The sequence below is a fragment of the Haliaeetus leucocephalus genome, unplaced genomic scaffold, assembly GCF_000737465.1.
Source record: "Haliaeetus leucocephalus isolate CR32 unplaced genomic scaffold, Haliaeetus_leucocephalus-4.0 Scaffold555, whole genome shotgun sequence".
Classification (NCBI taxonomy): domain Eukaryota; kingdom Metazoa; phylum Chordata; class Aves; order Accipitriformes; family Accipitridae; genus Haliaeetus; species Haliaeetus leucocephalus.
Window position 1 is genome coordinate 16229749 of NW_010972991.1, and position 12376 is coordinate 16242124.

Here is a 12376-nt window from a genome sequence, read left to right on the forward strand (position 1 = left end):
GGGGAGGTTGGGGACGCAGGGCTCCCCCCCCCCCCCCCCGATTCTCTCCCCCATCCCATTGTGGGGGGAAGTGAGGGAGCAGCTGTGTGGTGCTTAATTGCCACCTGGGATTAAACCATGACACATATGTAGTTTAACATTTCACATTGTAATGAAAAGATCATGACAGTAAAAAAATTCAATGTCATTCACACAAGCACTTGCAAGCATAGGAAAACCTCCTAAAAATAGGTATAAAAAGACAACACCCCTCCCAATGTTAAGGAGACTGTTTTGATTACTTTACAATAAAAAGTAGGACTGCTAAGAAAATATCTCCCAAAGGATCTGTTCATCTTATGCAGATACACAAAGAACCATACACAAATTATTTAGCTGATGAGGAAAAAAAATAAATTTTTGCCTTTGTTAAGGAATCATTCACCGTTTCCTAAACATGTTCTATTAGGAATGTTTTGAGAACAACTTGCATGTTTTCTTCCCACTGTGACATGTTCTCAATGACAATTTTTCGCTTCTTAATGTATTCCCTGAGCCAGAAGAGAAAGTTTAACTGAACTCACGTATGCCTAACAGTATTAAAGAAAATCCTATCACTTTTTTCAAGCAGTAATCAAAACACAACAACAGAACCTGTACTGACGTTGAAGAAAGATCTTGGAGGAATTCCTCAGTCATAAACTACTAAAATATAAAAAAACTCTAGCAAAAATATACAGTTCACCAATGCACATCTTGAACTAGATTCTCAAGTTTCCACTGAGTTTAGATGAGCTTGTGATGTCTTCAAAACCCTCACTATCCATTCCCAAAGCATTTGGTAATTGGTAAGTATAAGGATGTGTTTTACTTCATCAAATTGGAAAAAAAAAATAATAACCCGGAGTTGTCCAATAGCATAGTTAAGAAGCACAACGTACACTCAGAAGGACAGAAAAAATTTCTCACAAATTCTTTTTTTGCTGTGTTGCTAAAGTATGGAACAGGGACTTGACAAGTTTTAGGCTTATATTCTGGCTCTCCATTGACTTCTGCTGGTCTCAGGTAACTTCTCTTTTCTGTTCTTCTCTTTTCCTCCCCCATGTTTGTCTTACTTCTCTATACAGACTGCAAAGGTCAGATATGAATAAAAAATGGTTTAAAAATGGATACAAGTGCCTAAAATGCACAGGAATTTGGCATCTCATTCCAAAGAAATAAGCCTGAAAAACCCTGCTCATAGCCCCAGTGGTGCCTAAGTTCCCCCAAATCAGCTTTTTTTATCCTAATTTTCCCTCTACTTTTAATTCTGTGCATGTTGAGAAGCTACTGACTCTTGCCAACATGGACATGGCAGGGACCTATCCTACACATCAGCATTCAGAAAACACAGGTCCTGCACATTCTGCCTCAGGGACAAATCTGGTAAGCTTTACAAACTGCAGCTGCAGGACTCGGCTCAAGAAATGTAGTTTTGGCCACTGCTTTCTTTTACTACATCTCTAGAGAAGCAGAAACCGAATGTCTCTCTTACATTGCAACTAAGAGGATGTATCCATGATGGAGGGAGATCTGGGTTCAGAGCCCCTCACCTGCTGGAGAAGACTAAAATGTTTCCCACTTTCTTGGAGAGTACCTGGCACACACCATCTGACACATACCTGACATACACTATTTTGCACACTGAAGTTTTTGCTAGCACGCAAAAAAAGAAAAAAGGAAGACCCAATGGGCCAAATAAAGCATTGGTAAGAGAGCTGTGACTGTAGGCTAATGGTCAGGGTAATTTGTTTGGGAATAGAGGGTTCAGCTTCCTGATCCAATGGTTGCTTGTGTATTTTCTGTGACTCATCACTGGTACACTTAGCTTATTATAAATTACTCTGTTGTTAATATCATTTCTCCTGTAAGAGTTTTCTGTTAGTGGCACATATAAGTTTCTTCTTCCATGGAAGACAAAGCCAGTCTAAGTGGTCTGGAGATGCCTAGGAGGCATATCCCAGTTCATTTTGAGGGACATCAGCACAAAGAGTCCAGAAGTATGAAGAGCCTGCACTACTGTATTCTCAGTATCTGCATGATTTCCCGTGAGCTGTATATCTTGTGCGGTGTTTAAAAGCAGAACTGTAATGTTTACCTCCCCATTTTACCCTATGGAAAGCACAGATTACACTTACTTATAATACAGGCACACAACAGCCAGCTGAAATGGGCAATATGAGAGTGCAGTAAAACTGAACTTTTTAATACTGCAACATCGACATAGGTTGCATACCAGTTGAGGCCAGAGGGCTGTTCTGAATTAGTCGGCAAAGCATTCCTCTAATATCACCTTTACTTTTGGGGCTATTTTACTTTCAGGTAATTATTTTATAAATTACCTTCTATCCTTAGGAAAAAAACCTTTCATTTATGAAAAGGGTATTAATAGTATTGCTGATAGCACGGGTAGTGTTAAAGACATAAATTCAATATTGAGATATGACTTGCTAAAGGACCTTTAATATTGCATTCCATTTAAATACAAGGAAGGAAATCCTGTATTATTGTGAAATGTTAAATTAAAAAAAGATGCAGCCCCAATGAATCTGTAAATATAAATGTCATATTTATTTATTTTTGGTGCTAAAACCATGCTTCTGATAACTGTCCAAGAGCAAAGTACAAGCCCTCTTTCTGGGGGCTGGCCTTCGGAGATCTGAAGTAAATCTCCCTTCACAACACATTGTTATTTAGTGAAGGTAGTTCATAGGGCAATACGTAGATGGGTATTATCCTTCTGGAACAATATGAACAGTAGTCATTGAGGTGGCTATGTAAAAAACTGATAATACTAGAAGAATTATTTCAACTGGAAAAAAAACCAACTGAGTTTTTTTCCCTAAAGTATAAACTACATAGATACACAGAACTGTCGCTACAGATAAGTATCCTAGACATTTCAGGCAAACTGAAAACAGTAATTGGCAGAGTAGAAGTATGAAATTGCCCTATAAAGTTCTTTGTGCTCTCAAGTTTCAGTAGAATGAAGTCAGAACCCTCTTTCACAGAATATCCAACAAGAAATTCACATATATTATATCACATGTTGTATTGGTTTTATGTGGCAAGGTTTTGGTAGCGGGGGGGGTTACAGGGGTGGCTCCTGTAAGAAGCTGCTGGAAGCTTCCCCTGTGTTCGAGAGAGAGCGAGCCTATACCAGCTGGCTCAAGGCGGCCCCCGCCGCCGGCCAAGGCCGAGCCAATCAGTGATAGTGGTAATGCCTCTGGGATAACATTTTTAAGAAGGAAAAAAGTTGGGACGCGGAGAAAACAGCCACCGGAGAGAGGAGGGAGGACATGTAAGAGAAACAAGCCTGCGGACACCAAGGTCAGTGCAGAAGGAGGGGGAGGAGATGCTCCAGGCGCCGGAGCGAAGATTCCCCTGCAGCCCGTGGTGAAGACCCTGGTGAGGCAGGCTGTCCCCCTGCAGTCCAGGGAGGTCCACGGTGGGGCAGATCTCCACCTGCAGCCTGGGGAGGACCCCACGCCGGAGCAGGGGGGTTCCCGAAGGAGGCTGTGACCCCGTGGGAACCCTGTGCGGGAGCAGGCTCCTGGCAGGACCTGCGGATCTGTGGAGAGAGGAGCCCACGGAGCAGGTTTTCTGGCAGGACTTGTGACCCCGTGGGGGACCCACGCTGGAGCAGTCTGTGCCTGAAGGACTGCACACCGTGGAAAGGACCCATGCTGGAGCAGTTCGTGAAGAACTGCAGCCCGTGGGAATGGCCCACGTTGGAGCAGGGGAAGAGTGTGATGAGCCCTTGCCCTGAGGAGGTGAAGCGGCAGAAAATAACATGTGATGACCGTAAACCCCATCCCTGTTCCCCTTGTGCTGCTGGGGGGGCTTGGTGGAGAAATCCGGGAGGGAAGTTGTGCCCGGGAAGAAGGGAGGGGTGGAGGGAAGGTGTTCTGAGATTTCGTTTTATTTCTCATTTACCTTACTCTGGCTGATTTGTAATAAAAAGTGAGCTAATTTTCCCTAAGCTGAGTCTGTTTTGCCCGTGATGGTAATTAGTGAATGATCTCTCCTGTCCTTATCTCGACCCGCAAGTTTTTTGTTATATTTTTCTCTCCCTTGTCCAGCTGAGGATGCGGGAGTGATAGAACGGCTTTGGTGGGCACCTGGCGTCCAGCCAGGGTCAACCCATCACACATGTTAACTAAGGGATTACAAAATCCCAAAAGGAGTTTTCAAACTGAAACTTTCTTAAGGAAAGCCTAAATTATTCTGTTGACTAGCTCTCACATAGCCTAAAAAAGAAATGCTCTCCAGATTGAATTAATTCAGAAGGACTGTGATGGGTTTTCCTTATGTAACAACAGAAAGAACAAATCTTGTTTACTGTGAAAATAGAAATAAAACAGCTTTAAAGTTTTTTGATGAGATGTGTATTTTTTTTTTAGCGGGGATCTTATGAGAATTCTTCTGCTCTGAATAAGAAAAGATAGCTTAGCAGTAGTCTTACCAAGAAAGATCACCCTACATTTCTGTCTCTATTTTTACCTCTAATTATGGAAAGAAAAAAAACTTGTGGAAGGTCAAGCTAAACGTTCCGATCTCACTTGTAGCTTTCTCCTTTTTTTCCCTTATTAATGAGATCAAGTGGTAATAGAAGTAAGTTGCTTTTTAAGGAAAGGGTTGGCAGCACAGAAAATAATTTTTTGAAATAAAAGTAGATGTTTTTAATCATATAAATGCCTACAACCAGGGGATTTAGTTTTACTTCTGCTAGTTAGCTTGAAATCTCACTGGTGTGTATCTTGCTGAGTTGGTAACTACATATTACAGAGAGGAAGCTCAAGGAGTAATTTTTGGCTGGGGCAGTATTGCTCAGTTGGTGTACATGACCTGCACATTTTATCCCCAAATTAAGCCTTTTATTCTTACTTCCTAGTCTCATCACAGGACTTCCTTCTCATCTGCCTGGAATTTCTGCTTGTGTATGGCATAAGGTGTATCCCACACTTTCCGTGTGAGAAGTGTCTTCCAGAGGACTTCTATAAGATCATAGCTAGCACTGCCTGGAGTTCAGTTCTGATACCTCACCTATATATTTCATTTCAGTGCATCCTTCTCTCACAGAAGCTTTATGAAAATACAAGGACTCAAATATATGCCTATGTCCTCTACAGAAAATCTGTTGAGGAGAGTTGCATAAATTTTATACTGCCTTATCTTCTTTCCTATTCTTATCCTACATGTGGAAGAAAACAATTTAAAAACAAAAATCTATCACCTTAGTAAAATACATTTAAGAGCCTGTGTAGTCAGCCTTTTTAGTTTGCAATTAGAGTCTATTTATTTATTAGCATAGTCTCCAGAGTTTATTTAGTAAAAGCTGATTAACGCTTTTGGTAATGTATTTATTATAATGGTACTTTCTCTTTGGTAGAGGATTCAGGTCACAATTCTAAACTAATCAGTAAGACAAATTGGCCTTAATCTCTTGTCAACTGCTAATCCTATATTTCTATCAATGTAATATGGATTTATTTTGAAACTAAATCAGATTATACATCAAGAATACTGATACAAGTATAATACTACACATTAAAGCAATTTATTAACTATAGCGATCTGTCTCTGAAGTAGGAGAGGAAATAAAACCCCAAACAAATGGCTTGCTTCAAATCACCTGAATTATATATGTGATTTGAAAAAAATTAAAATACATGGCCAGATTAAAAGTAGTGAGTGATAATTTCAGTTGCTATTTTGGCCACATAAATTAATTCTAGGGATGGAAAATAGTAATGTATATTATGAAAACAAATACACTTTTAGTTCAGTAAGTTGTTTGCTTAGCATATTCTACCCCATTTTAGACAATGAAAGGCAATCAATGTAGTTTCTCCTTTAGTTACCACTGTTAGAAGTGATTAATCATCTTTTTAATAGGAAACATATGTACTCTATGTGTGGTAGAAGACTGTTTTTTATATAAATTGGAACTTTGAATTGAGAAATGTGAAATTCCGTACAAGACCAAGACCAGTGTTCCCAACAGATTCCCTTCAATTATTCCAGTAATTGAGGAAATTGCTCTACAGGCTGCATGGTTGGTTCATGACAGACATAACTAAGACTATTCTACTTATGAATACAGTACTTTAGACTGTAGTTTTAACACCCTACAAACCATATAGAATCCAAAATTTGGTTTTTAACACACACACTCTCTCTCACAGAGAAAACAAAATCCCACTCAAGCTTTTTGTTCTGAAAGACCTACTTCTCTTACAAGTATCAAAATTTCAAAATACTTTAACCTTGTTTCACTGGGGTTGCCCTTTGGACCTCTCCAGAATTTGTTAAAATAGAAATGCCTCTTTTTGATAAAAGCTATTTAATTGTCTCTAGGGCAATCATAATTTTATTTGTACTGAATCAACTGATCTTTGCTTTTTTTTCTACACAGAAATATAACTTCAAGAATATAGTGCCACAGTTTAACCCCACCAAAATTATAAAGGATATTAAGAGAGTTCAGAAAACCATGACACACTGTCCCAAAACTCTACTTTTACAGCCCTATAACTTCATGCCATATATGGCACCTTGCCAAAATTTGTCTTCCTGTTAAAGGAGGGACAGACAGCCTTTATCTTGGTCATTAAAAAAAAGCGCTTTGTGGTTCTAATGAGATTCTAATAGAATTTAATACTTGTCTATGTCTTGGTTGACCTTGCATAGTTTTCCAATAGTTTTCTGATGCTTTCCTACAACTTTTATCTTGGGAGAATTCACCTATTAGAAAGACTAATTAGCTTACATGGAGGAACATGCCGCCACAGAGAAACTGCAGTTCAGGCAGTGTCAGTTGACCCCCAGCGTCATCTGCTAGGATCAGGTGTGCTGGGCCCTCCAGAGCACTATGCCTTGGAGTAATGCTCTACAGAGACACACAAGGGCAGTTTATTTCGATTCAAACACATAGTTTCACCTCTCTGCAGGCCTTACTGCACTGGTCACTCTCAAGTCATGCTGTTACATGCTTTTTGTCATCTATTTCCATAGATGCCATCTATTGTGGTCATATACCCAAAGACGTCATGGGACTCGCTCTCTGAGAGTGCGCTGGACTCTGTACAAGTGACTGAATGTACACACAGGAAATGTTTTAGTATATACGGTCCATGGTGTGGTCCAGATTCTAAAAAAAGTCTTGAAAACATAAATTAAACACCTTAGGCTTTTGGATATATTCAGCCTACAAACACAATAGGTCTTGGCTAACTAAAGAAAGACAAAATATTTTGTCAGCTAAAGGCGAAATGTCAGCTAAATAAGGGAAGTCAAGACGCCCAGGTATCCAGACGGCAAAGACAGTGCGTGTAAGTTGAAGGGGAGATCTAAATATAACTGAGAGTTACAGGTCTGCACCTGTATGGAAGCTTGATCACCAGCTCCCTCAGGGCTGTCCATCAGGAAAAGGATTGCATTCCAGATATGAATAGCTAAGCAAACAGTATTAAGATGCTGCTTGGGATTTGCATTTTGTATTTTATTTTCCTCTGTAAAGAGAGCCAGTTTTTCCACTGGGAAGAATGCCTGTGGAATCAGGACCTGAAGGTTACAACATAAACTCTTTTTAACCCACCAAATGTTAGCTTCTAGGAATGATTGCTTGACTCAAGTGTAGGGAGTATTCCTTTAGCTATTTTTTGTAACACTGAAAAGGTACAGGAACCAGAACTAAAATCAGTTCTGATTTAACTTGCCACTCTACTCCATAGTATCTTGTCTTTTACTAATGTCTTTTCTTAAGTAAAAGTTACCTTAAGTAAAACTACTTTTGTGTCATCCAACCATTATCTTGATTTCAAGGTTAAAGAAATTGCAGCGATTTCCATGCTCTTTTTTTTTTTTCTTAAGTTGCTTTGAAATAAATCAAATCAGTTCACAAAATATTGATCCTGTATATTCTCACACTTAAAATTTTCATTAAATCAAGTAATAGGAAAGAAATATCACAGCAGTGATACACATTGTTAAAAGGAGTATGAACATTTAAAAAATAAATTGCAACTCTCCTTTAAGCCCAAATGGAAGCCAGAGAATGAGTCTCATCTATTTTTATTCATGTTTTCTGTATTCCCATGGTCTTAACACTGGCATTTTTTCTGCTCTTTCTTTTCCCATAACAATAGTGATCCACAGAGCACCACTTAAGATCTTTTCATGTAATGGATATGAGAACACACTTGGATTCTCTTGCTATGATAAACTGAAAAGATCAGTTCCTAGTGCCTACGTTAATGAGGTCAGACCTTTTCAACTTCTTGAATTATTATTTTACTCTCATAAATTACCCTTGATGGGCTTGGTCAACAGAGTTACTGGATTAGCAATTTTCTAGGCATGTATATGTCTGAGGAGAAAAGAGCATTGCTTATTCAGGTTTTTGTCATATTTAAGATATATTCAGTTCTCTCTGGAGGCCTTCCAACACAGAATATACAGTAGCCATAGTTGAATGAAATCAAAATACCTTTGCTAGGTAATAAATTTTATTATTATTATTTATTATTATTACTACTACTACTACTACTACAATTACTCCTTTTATTCCCACCTATAACAACAAATCAACATACCTTTTACCCACAAAAAAACCCAAATAACTGTTCCTACCTGAATATGCTAAAAGAATTACAAGTCAGAATAAAAAATACGTTGTTGTATGTATTTTGAGTGTCAATTTCTTAATACTATGCCAAATGACAAGAAATAACAGAAAATTAATCTGAAAAGGCAGTAAAACCAGACCTTTTAAGGCATTTATTGTAAGCCTGATTCACAGTCCTGAAAGCAATTATGATGACCTACTTTCAAAAAAACTTCTGGCATAGATTTAGTTATAAAATATGAATGAAGAAAACCACTAAAATACAATTATGCTGTACAAAACACTTGAAAAAAGTTTCAGAGATACCGATAGGCATTTCTTCACTGACTTCCATATGACCACACAGTTTATAAAAGTCTAGTTGCTATAAATATGATCACAACTTTCTACAGAAGTGTTATTGTTAACTCATGATATCGGTACGCTTTTTCAAGCCTGGTATGTAAGGAGATACTTAGCTGATCAATTGAGTGACATAATTTCTTCAGAAACTACCTAAGGACCCTTTATACTTCGAGCAGTTTCCATGCAGTACCGAGGCCTTGCCACCTGAGTATCCCCTGCCTCTCAGTTCCAGAAAACTGTACTTACAGGACGTCTATAGCACACTAGGGTTTTGATCCCGGCATCAATGCTTGTACCGATACACCGTTCCTTGTGCAGGCACTTACCATCTGAAAACAGGAACTTGATGAGATGGCAAACCAGGGAGGTTTATAAATTCATTGAGTACATTAAGTGCAAGTTTTAAACCTCTGGCGTTCACGTATAATATTTTCTTTAAGATATGCCGACGGATGCTTAAGACATGCAAGACACTTCTTCGTGATGTGACCTCACCCTCGCCCACCCAACAGGCCATCGCTTTGCTATCACAGGAGACACGGCACCATACACGTCCTTCACCCAGGGCCTGCCACGTGCCCACAGGCTTGCCTACCGCAAGGCCCAACTACTGAAAAGACGCACAAGCGCGTCCTGTTAGGAGCAGCCCGATGTGGAAGGAGCGCTGTCGAACCGGGCAGCAGGAGCTGGTGTGCGGCGAGAGCTGCACGAAACACCCCGCAGGCAACCGAAACACGAGGGGCTCTGTGAGAAGGCGGCAGCGGGAGGTGCGCTGGCTGCTCCTGTTGGGGCCAGGCACGGGCCAGCCCCAAGCACGGACCTCTCCTGGGGAGTGGCCGAGGGAGAAGGGCTGCCGGCCAGCGCCGTGCAGGCTCCCTTGCTTTCTGCTGCGCTTCTAACAACGCTGAAATACAGCTCCTGTTTCAAGAGCTTTTCAGAACACCCCGTTCACCCTCAATGGGCCAAAAGACCTTGAGTACTTTTGAGAGTCACATTTCACGTTTGTCCCTGGCTTGAGCAGCTAATCAGCTGTTGGGAAACTGATTGGATGTCACAGAGAGAAAACTTCAGATTAAAAGTCCCAAATAACTGAGACAGCATGGTATTTAAATCAAATCTAGGCAAGGCACACAATACAGATTCTCTCTAGTGATGAGACATACTTCAACAGCATACAAAGAGCTGACATCCTTCCTTTAATATCTCTTCTGGTAAGAGAGACCAGATTCGATCAGAACTAGTAATGTAGTGCATTGTATTTGACTTGATATCCAAATACATCAGTACAGTTACATACCTGTGTACTATCACACGAGTAAAATTTAGATTTCTAGGTGAACAAGTGGCCCAGTTTTTTTCTTGCCCAACCAGACACTTCCCAGATCCGTACAAACATGACTTCATCTTCTGCCTCGCGTTCATTTGAACTCAGAGAAAATAGAAACATATATGAAACTGCCATTTCCATAACCTGCAAGTGAGTTGGTAAAACAGGAGACTGCTGCGAAGACTTGCCTACTGATGTGTCTACATCAGTGTCTGCATGATATTCAGAGCTTTCACTATATACGTTCTTTCCCCTCTTCTTCATTGTCTTGTCTCATATCGCATTCAGTAAGACACACGCTCAAGCTCCCTGCTTTCTTTCTCTGCTCCTCCTTCTTCTGCACTGTTACCCCTCTTGCTTACCCTTACTTTCCCCTTTTTAACTTCTACTCTTTCCAGGTACTTTAAGTCCCCAAAAGTTCACTTACAAAATTTATCACGATTTCTGACACTGCAAATCATTGTTTTGCTCCCTTTACTTGTACGTTAAAACTCTTATCACTTTGGTTTCACGTTATAAACTGCAAACCTTCCAGAGGACTGAAAAATCTCTTATCAATGTTTGAATGGTGGTTAGCACAATGGAGACCTTCAGACGGGACCACACACAGATGAACACTATAAACTTACGCTGAACCACATGACAATGTTACAACAGTTTCGCTAAATACTGAACATACAATATATCTTATGTATACACCTTGAAATATATAAATATATATGTGCATAACTATAAATTGCTTAAGCACTTTTTATACATATATATCATTTAAATATAAGTAGTCTTTTTCCATGTAAAATACATTCATCCTATACAGCTTCCTTAATTGACAATGAGAGCTTTTCAGAGTGCATTATATGGATTTTCCCTGAAATAGGAGGAATAGAAAAAAAGCACGTAAGATTTTAAATGCTTTAGGCATCAAAGAAGTACAACTCTCCATTTTTCCTAGGTAGAAAATATTAGTATCAAATTTTAACTGGGAAACAGAAATGAGGAAAATTTATACTGATGGTGAATAAGCTTGTAGGCTGAAAAGAAATTAATTAAAAAGCAATAAAACAGTTGTACTAAAGTAATAAAATATAACATATAATTTTGTTCAGGAAAATTGTTTTGTTTCAAAATAAGGCTGCATGTTCAAATGTGAAAAAACCCAACACATTGAAATATGCAAACACTATCTGTGACAAAAGCAAAGGAATTTTGCATCATTTCAGCAACCTTCACAAACTTGCAGTAAGGATTTCCCCCAAACAGAAGTGCAGCAAGCTCATGTTGGCTCCTGAGAAGCAAGGAATTAGTGAATTGAGCAGGTTCCAGCAAGCAGAAAATAAAAGCCTCAGTCCAACCTGAAAAGGACTTTGCTAAAAAAAATAGTTTAGTAAATGTCCAAAGAAAAAAGATGTTTGACCTTTTTCTTCATTCCGTAGAATATTGTTGATTAGGCAACTTCAACAGGATATCCAAATGGTTAAACCATAATACATACATATTATGTACATTTAAATGATAATTTGAGAGGGGGAAAAAAATCCAGTTCCTACCAGTTTGGCTGAGTTGTGACGTGCTACGGCTTTTCCGCGAGAGACCCACGATGGCGACCATCTTTGCCCCGATGCTGGAGCGTCTCTTTTTGCCACCACCGCCAACAGTGCCCACCGCTGTGTCCGACTGGCTGCCATCGTTCTTCTCCAGTGTGTACATGTCCCCGCTGATGCTGGTGCTCTTAGTCATGTTCTTTCCTGAGGCGCCCATCTGTCTGCTTTGCATTTTGGATGTAAAGACACTGTCAGCCAGTGGATGGATAAACAGCGCAGACAAAGAAGAGTAAAAAGGGGAAGACAGAAAAGGACAGGTTTCAGATGGAAGGTTTTGGGAGACTAGAGGGTAAAAGCAGCTAATTCACACAGGTAGGGTTTGGTTTTTGAGAGGTAAAAAGGAGCAATTTTAATTCTAGCTTCCTGTTTGATCTCCTGTGAACATACTTGACTCATCAAAATTTTGTTTCAAATAATAAGCTTTTATTTATTGATTGTCTTAAAATACATTACCAG

The 12376-nt window shown here is 39.5% G+C and overlaps 1 protein-coding gene across 5 annotated transcripts in view; it reads right to left on the reverse strand.

Annotated features, from left to right (window-relative positions):
- The window catches only part of RIMS2 (regulating synaptic membrane exocytosis 2), a 487588-nt gene that overhangs the window by 44951 nt on the left and 430261 nt on the right, over positions 1-12376 (reverse strand). For 2 of the 5 annotated variants that reach the window (XM_010577008.1, XM_010577009.1), the window contains one exon: positions 11867-12108. The exons of the other annotated variants lie outside the window; for them this stretch is intronic. In XM_010577008.1, the coding sequence (XP_010575310.1) occupies positions 11867-12108 (242 nt within the window). The remainder of the gene's footprint in view (positions 1-11866; positions 12109-12376) is intronic. 5 annotated transcript variants of the gene reach the window in all.